Consider the following 13,714-nt stretch of genomic DNA (forward strand, 5'->3'; position numbering starts at 1 on the left):
AGCTCCCTTAGTGGGTGGTAGTCCTATTTGCCACCATTCAATATTCAAGGAATCAATTGTCTTCATCTCTAAATAAAACTGTCCTATATATTGTCATTCTTGTCACCTGCTTTCCCTTTATCAAGCTGTGTCCATTTATTCCTTTCCATTTTCTTCTTTACCCCAAACACTCCACTCTTCTCTTTTCACTGTTTCTCCCCTCTCTCTGCCTATCCTTCTCTTTTCTCTCACCTGATTTTATTGCCTTCTCTTATCCCCTCTCTTATCTCTTTCCCCAACCTTTCACTTTGACACTTTTTCTTACACAAACACAAACACACACACACACAGGCACACACTTAAGAGTGGCTAGGGTTACCATCATATTAAAAGTAAACAAAGTAAAAATGCAAGGCATGGTCTGAGGGAAATATTCATCTTACAATGCATATACTAACAAAGGAATCATGTCCAGAATATATAAATACCCACAGAACTCAATAAGCAAATGAAAAACTTGGTAAATATTCTATATTTAAATAGGCATAGCACAAAAGAAGATATCCAAATGTTTAATAATCATATTAAAAGATAAATAATATCACTACTCATCAAGATAATATAAATTAGAACCATAGTAAGATATCACTACACATTCACCAGAGTAGCTAAAATGAAAAGGACTGAGAATTTCCAGGGTGGTAAGGATACAGAACTGGAACTCTCATACAAAATCACTGGGCAGTAATAAAAATGAGTATTTGCTTACCTATGCATCAGAAATTCTACTTCTAAGAATATAATTAAGAGAACTGAGTGCAGATGTCCACAAAAAGATGTGTATAGCTATGTGGATAGTGACTTTATTCATAATAGTTCTAAACTAGAAATAACCTAAATATTCATCAATAATAGAGCATAGACAAATAAATTATGATATATACACACAATAAAATACTACTCCAATGGAAAATAACAAACAATTGATGCATACACCAACATGAATAAGTATCAAAAACCATATTGAGTAGTAGAAGCCAGATGCATACATGATTCCATTTACATAATGTCCAAAAAAAAGGCAGAACTAATCTTTAGTAATAGAAGTTAGCCTGAGTGATGATTAATTACATGCATGTCTAAATATGTAAAAAAAGATCTAGATGTATACTTAAGATTTGCATATTTTACTGCATGCAAATTATATCAACATAGAACACTTTATTTATTTATTTATTTATTTATTTATTTATTTATTTATTGTTATTCGATTACAGTTGTCCCCACTTACCCCCCATTACACTCCTTTGCCCTACCCACCCCCTCCCACTTTTGATCCCCACCCTACCATTGTTCTTGTCCATGAGTCCTTCTTCATGCTGCTTGACTTGACCCTTCCCCTTCTTTCCCTGGTTATCCTTCTCCTCTCTTCCCCTCTGGTCACTGTCAATTTGTTCTTTATTTCCATCTCACTAATTCTATTTTGCTCAGTTGTTGTTTTGTTCATTAGGTTCCACTTATAGTTTTTTTAAAGTAAATGTACAGAAAACTATTTAGAAGAGAAATATAGAAAAATTTGGCATTCCAAATTACTTCATTGCCAAGTTCCTAACTTTTAAAGTTGTTGATAGATGTTTCTCTCACTTCAGTGAAACTCAACAAATGGCCATGAAACCTGACTGACCTTACTCTTTATGGAAAACTAACTGGTGCATGAATTGAAGGTTCTCAGCAACCCAGGTCTTACAATTCTGTTTTGTGATCATTTAAATTTTCTAAAGGTAGCTAAATGACAACACAGACAACCTAATGCCTTAGGTATATTTGAAGAAAACTGTTAAATGATTTACACTTAGACACACTTATATGGCCTGCTAAAAACCCAAAGTATAATTATGAAAGCAGCAATTTAAGAAAAGCCCTTTGGAATTTAGTCTCTTCACCCAAGCATTTCATAAGTAAGCTAATAGTTGCCTTTACAACACTCATTTTTGTAAGTCCAAGTTCCCTGCAGAAACTGATTACGATTGGGGCCACACCAAGACTTCCTAAAGGGATGGCACAAGACTCTAAACCACTGCAAGAGCAAGTACATGATGTACTGATGCACCAGAAAAACGAGCAAAGTTATGATGCTAATAAAGTCAGAAAAATAAATTCAAAGACCATGAGAACTTTGCTTTCCCATCAAAGATTTACAATTGCCAATGTCTCTGTGTAGGTTGACAATGGGACCTGGGGGCATACTAACCCTAAATAATGGGGATCCGGGCTATAGACAACCCTAGCTAAAACACTGAATTTTCCACTTGTTCTTTCTGATAGCTGTGAAGGAATCTGAGGTTCTTAGTTAACTGAAATGGCTACAGAGTATAACCTCTAATTTTACCTTTGATTTCTGTTTTAAAGCTTGGGCATTCCAGAAAAATATATTCCTAAATTTTATGTTTCTCAGATACTCAATTTACAAATCACTTTTGCTTCCTACGCGATAGCAATTCTTTTAATACCTTCTGAGTCTTTGTTTTTGTTGATTGGCCACTCTCATTTATGGTTTCTACTGGTTGCCTCCTAGTACAGAAAAGTCACTCTTGTTTCTTCTTCTAACACTCAAATTTTTTCCTCCAAAATATTGAATAAATTGGTAAATGGTAAATACAATTTTGCTTATGCTTGATTCTTTAATTCTCGATTAAGAAGGAAAGAAACTTTGAACAACAGAAGAAGTACTATCATACAGACAATTCTGAACCTCCAATTTTCTTGGCACATGGAGACTATTTATTTGTTTTTAGCAACATATTTAAATTTAATTAATTAAGTTAAGCCTTTACTTGAGATCTTTAATTACACACATTGCTGAACTACATATACATGTATTAAATATATTACATCATTTTCTTTTAAAGACATGTTATATAACAATAGTTTAGTATGAAAAATTATGTTTAGACACCTATGTTTTAACATGCCAAAGTTAATTGAATCTATTAAGCTCAAATTGGCTTATTATTTAAATTATAAGTTCTTACTCAATTTGTAGAAAGCAAGATAATGATCCTAAGATAAACCTGCTGAGAAGAAGAGTTAACATCATGCCTCAGGTTGTTAAATTTTTTAAAGTCTGTTTAAAAGGTTGACCCTTAGCTGGCATCTGGGAATTTGGATTTAGAGGATTCCCATCATTTTTTTTAGTTCTCTAAAATGCGAATGGCTCACTGTGCCTACACTGTGCAAGAAATGCTGTTGATCCTGAGCAACTGCTTACCTACTGGGAATCTGGAACTCATGCACATGCTGGGCAGAGGGTACCTAAGTGAGCAGCACCCCCAAAGCAACTCTGGGCACTGAATATATTTTTCTGTTTTGTATTTTTATTGTTTTTCATTTTGTTAAAACATTTAATATAAGGTCTATCCTCTTGAAAAATTCTTAAGTGAACAATATAGTATTATTAACTATAGGCAAAATTTTGTACAGCAGATCTGTAGGAATTATTCATTTTCCACAATTGCAACTATATACCCATTGAATATCAGTTTCCCATCTTCCCTACCTCTCTAGCCCCTGATGACCACCACTCTACTCTCTTTCTATGAGTCTGACTATTTTAAATAAGTCATGTAAGCAATTACTCTTGAATAGGCTTCCCTGGTATTTTCCTGGTAAACACAATTAACATGTGTTGTCACAATTGATTACTAGAGAAATCAAGTTCATCCTTTCTGACTCCCCTGGAAGAGGGAACTCTTGGAAATGGGTGTCTTGTTTTCTCCAGATTTTGCCCCATGTGCCTTTCCCGTTCCTTATTTTGCTTTGTATTCTTTTGCTGTATAAATCCCATCTCTAAATATGACTAGTTGCTGAATCCTAGGAACTCTACTAGCAAACTATGGAAACTCAAGGTGGTCTGGATGACTTCTGACACAGCTGGTATCTGTGAAGCCTGCCTTTTACACAGATGAACTGTAGTGGTATTGATCCCAAAGAGAGGGGGAATCAGCTTTGTAGACAATATTTTTCAAAGAATATTCAGGTCAAGCTACCATAGAAAATTCCCACCTGCTTTAATGTGTCTGATCAATAGGTACACATTCTTCCTTGTATACATGGTTCAAACGAAACAAAAACAAACCCAAACACACATTTCCTTCTTCCATTGCTTCTAAGTAGGAATTTGTTGTCTTATTCACCTAGTAGTAATTCCCTCATACCTTTGAACAACATAGGTTCTTTTAATTGGTCTGTAACAATTCAAACAGCTAAATTCAATATTTTTGAGAACAGTTACTAACCAAATTTCTCTTGATCACAACTTTTCCAACAACTTATAGGAAAATCCAAAAGGTACCCTCCCTAGGCATGCCTTGAACTTGGCAAACAATGAATTTACAACATAATAAATTATTTTGTTCATATATTTTAGCAAATGTTCAGAGTCTGGCCAAGTAAAGGTTATTGACTTCCTCCTTGCTCTTTTTAAACATGCAGCTGGCCAAAAGGACAAATAATGTACATGCCCCCTCTCCTCAGTTTCTTCACAATTGTTTACCCGATGACATTGGCAGTAATAAGTAAAAACTCTATTGGTAAACAGTTATTAAGAACTACACCTAAAACAAAAGCAAACTAAGAGGACAGCTAAATCAGGAGCAGAACTATAGAAATGAAGATCACATGGATGGTTAGCAACATGGGAGTGGGAGAAGGAGAAGGGGGGAGAAGGTACAGAAAATAAGTAGCATAGATGGTGGGTAGGAAATAGATAGGGGGAGGACAAGAATAGTAGGGGAAATATAGAATCTAAAGAACTTAAGACACGTGGTCATAAACTAAAGGGGGGAATTGTGGGGGAGGAGTGTGCAGGGTACAGGGGAATGAAGGGGGAAATAGAACAACTGTAATGGCATAATAAAATATATTTTATTCATGATCATCACTCTTTTCAACGCTCTGATATTTCACAATATATTTTACTTTAGGAAAAAATTATAAAATTGTTCAATGACACTGATGCCGTTAGCTCAAACAGTAACGGGGTGGAGAGAAAATTACCACATGTTACCGAGAATAATATGGGATTTTACTAACTGTTGCATAACAATGAAAGAATAATATGAACTAATATCTAAATAATTCTGATAAAAATAAACATGTAAAGATTAAAAATAAAAAAAACAGGAAAAACAAGAATAAAAACACAAATACTCTGCAAAGCAGGAAACACAATGGTTGCATTATGGAGACATAACTATGTGTGATTCTTCTATATGTACTAATCCTGAATAAAGCCACCTTATGCTGGGAGCTGAAACAGTATTGTGGTTAGCAATACCTCTAAGTGTCAAAGGCCAAATTACTAGGTTCATGAAGATAATTGCATATTGCCTTTGATTCTAATTACAGTACAATCTATTCCTGATTCCCAACTTGCTTTGCATCAATGAACATTGCTTACTATTACAGATATGTATGTGCACATGATAATTTGCTCATTAGTTCTCATTTGTTAAGAATTTTTTATTAAATTACATATGACTAATATTAATTTTGTAAACCTAAATCTCTTTTCCCAAATGTTTATTATCACTCACTAATACTTTTCAACTCATAAAACATTTTAACTAAAACATCTACTCCTGCAGAAATAGTGATGGTACCTGAGAAAAATCACCTTTTTTTCCTTTAGCTCTAGAAACTCCATTTTACTCCTACACAAGTCAAACGATGAGCCACAAAATCTCAAAGGACCATGAGAAGCAATCATCATCCAAAATATAAAATGGGCAAATATCACCCAAGGGCACTCACCCAGTGGAGTCTGCGGAAGTGATAGCAATCAGTGGCAGAATCTTCAGGGGGAGGCTGGTCGGTCTTTGAATGTTCTCTGATTCACTTTTCAAGTCAGCTTGTTCCAACTGTCTGAAGGCAAGAGGGGGCAGCTGAACGTTGCGGCAGGAAAGTCTCCGTACAAGATAGGGTTCCATGCCGCGGAAAGGGTCTTCCTCCTCCTTACTGGAATGCAGTGTTTCCTCAGAGGCCTGAGGCAAAAGTGCAAGAAAGCACATGTGATCAAAAAAGTCCTGTTATTTATCAGTACCAGATGTTTTTATACTTTTGGGGAAAGAAATTAAGGAAACTTATATGTGAGAAATGTTAACTATAAAGTGATGATATTAACAGATATTCTAATATTTGGTAAAAACATTAGAACTAATAACTGACTTCTACATTTATTTTAGAAATAGTAAAATTTGTTCACCAGTATATTTAGAGTGGCTCAGTTGTTACAATTAACTGACCTCTTAGAATTTATAAGCTTTGCGTATAAATTCTATAAAATCAAGAGTAAATAAAAATATTTATACCCTCTATGCAAAACATTCACTTTAATATATTTTTGACATATGACATATTCCCACATACATGCCCATGAAGAGAAAGAAAAAAATGGGTCCTATTTTTTTCTTCATATTTAGGACCATATTTGTAACACGTATTTTCATATGTCACGTTACTTGAATATCCTTTACAAAGATTTACAACAAGACATTGTGAGGGGAATTTTTTAAATGACAGGAAAAGGTTATCTGAGGACCCAGTTCTAGAATAATAGTTAAATCATAGTAAATTGTGTGCACTTGATTCATGTTATCCATATGCCAAGAAAAATCAAGTCTAGAATAAAATAGAAATTTTTATTCTAGTTAAAAATATATATACTGCTACATGAAGAATAATTATTTCTAAGTGATTAGAAAGCCACTCTAGCAATGTTTATTATATCCATATATTCAGAGTGATAGTCACCAAATGTTATCAGACAATATGCTGGGTTGTAGAATCCTTGCATTACCACTTTGCTAGTTGTATGCTTAGAGTGTTTCTTAATTTCCCTAACTTTTCTGTTTGGGGATAATGTTTACCCGCAAGAATGAAATGAGATCTTGCATGTAATGTGCATAGCTCATTACCTGCTTGCAGTGTGATGAACAATCATAAACGGCAATTTCCCTTTCTTTTGAGTTTTACAGGTGAAGAAAGTAGCTCAGGAAGGCAAAGATGTTTTTCCAAAGTGCAGACTTTGCAGAATCTAGATCTAGTTTAGAACCTTGTTGCACTCTTTTTTTATATATTCTATTTGGGCAAGTAACTTAGGCTCACAGAGGTTGGTTCTACATCTGAACACTAAGGATAACATTTACTTCTCAGGTTCATTGGCTGGAGCAGGAAAATGAAGTGTTTGAAATGCCAATATTTGGCAGAATTTTCACTCAGTGAAATACTAGGTATTATTATTGGAATCCAGGCTAATTCCCTTTACCTTTTTGTAGCACTGTGCTGTCTTTGATAGTTCATTTATCCACACTACTTTATAGTTAGAAAATTTGATGTTTTACTGATTTATATCTTTAAAAATGTGAGGGGACATGCAGTGGTAGACTCTAGTTAACCTCGGATTTAATTGTCTAATTGTATGGATAAATAGGATAAAGGAGGGCACCCAGATGGTAAAAAAAAAAAAAAAAGAGCTCGAAGCTAAAAGTTTATGTATTTATTTATTTATGTATTATAGAATCTAGATGCTGAGAAACTGTGTTTTGAGGAATATGCTGGCTTTGTAAAACATTAATAACAAAAATAATGGCTTAAGAGGAGAGAAAATCCTGCCGTTGTGACACTAGAGATGGGCATTAGGGCATTATGCTGAGTGAAATAAGTCAGACAGAGAAAGACAAGTTACTGCATGATCTCACTTATATATTAAATCTAAAAAATAAAAAACAAGAAAGAGATCAGATTTGTGGTTATCAGAAATGGGAATACAGAAGGGGAAATCAGATGAAGGTGGTCAAACTTCCAATTATAGGATAAACAGTATTAGGGATATAACAGACAACATGATGACTATAATTAATATTGCTGTATGGTATATATAAACGTTGTTAAGATAGTGAATCTTAAAGAGTTCTCATCGTAAGGTAAACATATTTTTTCTTTTTTTTAAATTTGGTATCTATATGAGATGATAAATGTTAACTAAGCTTATGGTGGTAATCATTTCATGACATTTATAAGTCAAATCATTATGCTGATACACCTTATATTATGCAGTTATATGTCAATTATATCTCAATAAAACTGAAAAAGTTAAGTAATAATAATGGATAAATTTATTAAATCCTTATGAAATGGTGCTATGTTTTACATATGCCATCTCACTTAAATTTTACTGAAATCCTGAGTTAGGTCCTACTACTTTTCCCATTTTACACATAAAGAAACAGACCTATAAAATGGCATGCCTTGGCCACACAGCCACATGGTCAGTAAGGTGACTGACCACTCCAGCTTCCCTGGGACTTTCTGATGCTAGTGCAGCAAGTCCCGTGTCTGAGAAAACACTGAGTGTTTTCGACCAAGCGAACGAGGATGGTCGATGTCCAATAAATTGAGATACAAACTAAAATCTCTTTTAGTTAAAGCTGGAGCTAGTAAGCACTACCTTATACCACCTCTAATAAGCATGGTCCCTGGAAGGGTACGAATTACTGAAAAAGAATAGAACACACACTAATTGATCATGACTTAATAAACCTCAGATTTTTATTTTCAAATATAGCAGAACTGAGATCACGACAGCCATACATAAACATTGAAAATTAATTAAGTGAATTATAATCCTTGTCAATTGAATCAGGAGTTAGAGACTTGAAGCCCGACTCTGCCACTAATTACTCATGTGCTGTTAAGTCACTTAATTTTTCTGGGCTTTAATTTTTTTAGATATAAAACCAAGAGATTTTACAAAGTGAAGATTAAGACTGGTTGCAGTTCTGAAATACTCTGATTTTTACCATAGCCAGTGACAAAGTTAATGTTTAGTGACCTGGCAAACAGAGAAAACAACACATGTAACATTCTTAGCTTAGCTTTTAGATTGAGAAAATGAACATCTGTGTGTGAACTTCTAGGCATTCATTTAAGGACAAAATGACAAACTGAACCCACACTCTTGGATGCTATCAGATCACAGTTTACTTCAGATATTTCTCCAGAGAAGTTAATGACTGAAGGGTGTAGATACCTTCTTAAGGACGAAAATGAAAAGGAGCAGAGGATGAGTCTAGCAGAGATTAAGACTGAATGTAAGTGAGCAAAGTCAACATTTTTCTATAAGTACTTAGCTACTCACTCAAGTGATAGCACTGCAACTGGAAAAATGTTTTATGGAACCCAGGTTATCTAATAAAAGACTTAATGTTTGTGACTTTCTCTTTTAGATAAAACCACCTCGAGAAGTAACCTTTCCTGAAAGAACAACCTCTATTAAAAGTAAAGTGTAGTATTTTTTATCTTGATTATAAAAATGATGAAGAATTAGATGCCTGTATCCTAACATTTCTTTTCAAAAACAGTATAACAAGTAGCTTTTTAAAAAATCCAGATCAATATGTATCAAATATATTTCAAAAATAGAATAACTCTATCAGGTATAAGGCAGGATGTTAAATGGCCTTATTATGGAAAGAAATGTAAAACTGACTACTAAGGTAATATGTATCTCATGTTATTGCTGGAAATGGCATTTTTGCAAGGAGTTGAGGAAAAAGATAACATTTCTAATATCTCTAAGCCATTATTTCTCAAAACATGATGCTCAAACCCCCTGCATGAGAATCACAGAGAGGGTGCTTGCTAGAATTCCCATTCCTAGGCCCTCTTCCAGATCTGCTAAATCAGAATATCTATTATTAGGGCTTGGGAGTCTATGTCCCCAGGATGATCCTTATGCATACTAAAATTTGAGAACTAATGGTTTTGACATTTTAGGCATAGTCCAATAAGATTGTCTGGCAAAGATCCAACCACAAAGATGTTCACTGCAGCTTATTTGAAATAATGAATAACTGGATGTAATACAATTGTTGCACTGAGCGATTGGCTTAATGAATTTTAATGCATCATATTATGAAATACTATAATGTTGTTAAAATAATGTAAAAGAATATGTGATTATGTTCATGATATAATGCTGAATGGGAAACACAAGGTGCAAATAATATCATTTTTCTACACTGGAACAAAACACTAACATTATATTCATAGACAAGTTCTGGAAAGATATTTTTCAATTCCCTAACATGACTTTCTCTAGGTGACAGTAAAAATTTGGGGAGTAAGCAAGGGAGAGTAATAGGGGGAAATGGGGACAACTATAATTGAACAAAAAGAAAAAAGAAAAAAATGATGGTAATTTTCATATTTTTGTTAATTAACATTTTCTATATTCTCTGTTAAAGTATATTTTTAGATCAAAAGGTAAAATAAAAACAATATTAATAAAATGAAACAACATTCAACTCGCTTGATGGGACTCAGAAATACCTCTAATTCAGTTTCAAGATACGCAATATCAAAAAACAAAAAAATTTGAATGAGGTTAACGCAAACCTGTTAAATTGTAATAGAATAAAATTCTTTTTGATAGTTAACCAACTTAATAAAACGTTGAGGGAAAAATAATTTTCATGTAATTATCCATCAATAGGTATGTGGATAAAACAACTATGGTACATTTACACAATGGGATACTACTTTGGCATCAAAAGGAAGAAAATCTTACCCTTTGTGACAGCATGGATGGACCTGGAGAACATTGTGCTAAGTGAAATAAGCCAGCCAGAGGAAGACAAACACCATATGATTTCACTCACATGTGGGATCTAGTGAACAAACTGAACTAACAAGGAAAACAGAGACAAACTCGCAGAGAGGAGGCTAACAGCTCTCGACTGGGGAGTTAAGGTGTGGAGGGGTAGAGCGAAAGAAAAAGGACTCATGGACACGGACAGCAGTGTAGTGACTACAGGGTGAGGGTGGAGGTGGGAGAGGGTATAAGGGGATGAATGGTAATAAAAAATATTATAAAATAAATAAGTAAATAATTAAAACTAAAAGATATGCCTAAAGAAATAAATTTCACAATAATTGACAGTTACAATAAATGAGCATTAAATATGTTATTATTATCATTATTATTCTTTTCCTTTGTGTTTACTTCAGTTTTATGTAAGGTATTTAATTAACCTCTTTATTCTCTTTTTTTTCTCACAAAGTAGTTAGCAATCCACTTAACAAGGCCGTTAGCACAGGGATATACACATAACTGCTGTTCAATTGCTGTAGTTGATGATAACCTCACATTTGTTGATATTTGTTTCATATATGTATATACAAATGAAACTTTCTATAGAGGAACTATCTTAAAATGTATGTTCATTGGCATTGTAGGACAGAATATTTCTTTCTAGGCGTGCAGCTAGGCCACATTTCAAGGCTCACTTTCAGGTAGCTATAGGCATATCGTTGATGTCACATATGCCAGGAACTGTAAGCCACAGAAAAGTGTACCACTTTTACCCCCGGCCACTGAAACCTATGAGTATCCCTCATTTCTTCCCCCTCTGTAGCCCCTTGCCATGTAAGAAAGATGTGGGAAAAAAGATGAAAGAAGTCATGGTCCCTGAATTACTGTTCAGAGAGTCACAATCCAAAGCAATGTGGGCTGCATGAGCCACAAGTAATTTTCTATCATCATAAGTCACTAAATTTGGGGGTTTCCTTGTTGCAGCCAGTGCTATATAATGTGTAAAATCACATATCTATTATTTGACTCCAAATAAATTAGGCACTGCCTTTCTCGCAAGTCCCTTTGGTGAGAAAAGTAATCACCAGTGTGTGATGAGAGCTGTAACAGAGGACTTGGGGCCTCTGGAGTACACAGGCAGTATGAACACGTTTGTGAGTGAAAGGGGATGTGAGCCAGAAGTGACATCAATGAAACAAGAAAACCTGGACAACCTCAGGCGAACTAAGATGCATGATTATCTCATAAATTAGGCATTTCTTTTTGTTTCCTACCTACTTCTCCAATTAGTTCTGTTTAGTCTCATTGCTTAATCCCCTAATAAGTTTTTAAGATGAAATCCTCCATTTCTCTTCTCTTCCTTCACAGTGCGGTTTTGAACCTCTGGAGCTTCCAGGGTGAAATCTGAAACCAGCCTTGATACGCAGAGGTCAAGGAGAGACTAAAGAAAGAGGCAAGCTACTCCACATTAGTAAGTGGCAGGTTTAACAAGCAAGAAAACTCCCATAGGGGGATTGTCTTGGGCAGCCACAAGGTGAATAGATCTCTGCACCTGCAGATAGGAATCTTAAAAGTTTATATAGAGGCTTCAACTGGGTCAGTAACGTGTTACTATCTGAACAACAGATTGTTTTCTCAAGGTTTCATCATTGCAAATAGCTTCCACTGTGGGGACAGTGGGCAGAATTTATATTCCAAGTACAGGAGAGGAGGGTGTGGAGCCTCCAATAGCCCAAGTCCAGCTTGAGGGTCAAATGATGGTCATGTTTACTTGAGGATCTCCTGCAACATACACACATGTTCAAAATATTTATTATCTACAGCACTAAATACTAATAGCTTCTACCTTTTTATTTACAATTGCAAGGCAATGAAGTGATTTTCATAGTGAAGTAATTTGCACTAAAATAACTTGCTTATATGCCTATTCTCTTTGTTAGCTGGAACCCATTCGGAAGCATGGGAGTGTGCTGTAACAACTGTACCTCCAACAGCCAATGCCTGGGGCACAACATGCTAAATAAACCTTCCTGAAGAAATGGATGAAGAACATAGACTAACTTGATCTGATTTCTTTAACTGAAGAAATTGGAAAGTGGGAAAGTAATACTAAATATTGGTATTACTCAATCTTGTATTTATAACTATTAACATAAGTTAAGTAGAGGCCATAAGAAATTTCTCCTAAAATTCTTTAAGTATATTTTATTGATTATATTATTACAGAAAAAAATATTACCAATTTTTTTCTCCTTTTTATCCCCTCTCCACCTTGCACACCCCACCCTCCAGCATTCCACCCCACCCCCCCACTTAGTTCATGTCCATGGGATGTACATATAAGTTCTTTGGCTTCTCTGTCTCCTATACTATTCTTAACCTCTACTAGTCTATTTTACATCTACCAATCATGCTTCTTATTCCCTGTACCTCCTCCCTCCATCCTCCCTTCCCCCTTCCCACTGAAAACCCTCCATGTGATCTTAATTTCTCTGGTTCTGTTCCTATTCTAGTTGTTTGCTTAGGTTTTGATTTTGGTTTTTAGTTTCAGTTGTTGATAGTTATGAGTTTGTTCATAGCTTTTGATCTTGTACTTCTTAGATAAGTCCCTTTAACATTTCACATAATAAGGGCTTTTAACTTTACCTTGTCTGGGAAGCACTTTATCTGCTCTTTCATTCTAAATGATAGCTTTGCTGGATATAGTAATCTAGCTTGTAGGTCCTTGCCTTTCATGACTTTAAATACTTCTTTCCAGCCCGTTTTTGCCTGTAAGTTTCTTTTAAAATTCTAAGACCTCAGCTACTCTAATTGCTTTGATCTATTTGCATGTTAAAACTTCTTTCAACTATATATACATTACAGTAAAATTTTTCACCTAACTTTTCTTAATAAAAATTAAATAAAATTTGCCCAAGTGCCCCTCAGTAGATGAGTGGATAAGAAATCTGTGGTACATTTACACATGAAAAACCACATGGCTGTACAAAACAAGGAAATCTTACTTTTGTGACAGCATAAATGGACCTGGAGAGATATGATTTTATTTACATGTGTAATCTAATAAACAAAATAGCAAACAGA

The 13,714-nt window shown here is 34.6% G+C and overlaps 1 protein-coding gene across 5 annotated transcripts in view; it reads right to left on the reverse strand.

The window, feature by feature from the left end:
• Positions 1–13,714, reverse strand: part of LOC119046947 (cAMP-specific 3',5'-cyclic phosphodiesterase 4D-like) — a 511,811-nt gene that overhangs the window by 69,451 nt on the left and 428,646 nt on the right. For all 5 annotated transcript variants that reach the window (XM_053657212.1, XM_053657211.1, XM_053657213.1 and 2 more), the window contains one exon: positions 5,791–6,020. In XM_053657212.1, the coding sequence (XP_053513187.1) occupies positions 5,791–6,020 (230 nt within the window). The remainder of the gene's footprint in view (positions 1–5,790; positions 6,021–13,714) is intronic.

Source organism: Artibeus jamaicensis, unplaced genomic scaffold (genome assembly GCF_021234435.1).
Source record: "Artibeus jamaicensis isolate MK-2021 breed Jamaican fruit bat unplaced genomic scaffold, CSHL_Jam_final scaffold_369, whole genome shotgun sequence".
In the NCBI taxonomy this organism is placed as follows: domain Eukaryota; kingdom Metazoa; phylum Chordata; class Mammalia; order Chiroptera; family Phyllostomidae; genus Artibeus; species Artibeus jamaicensis.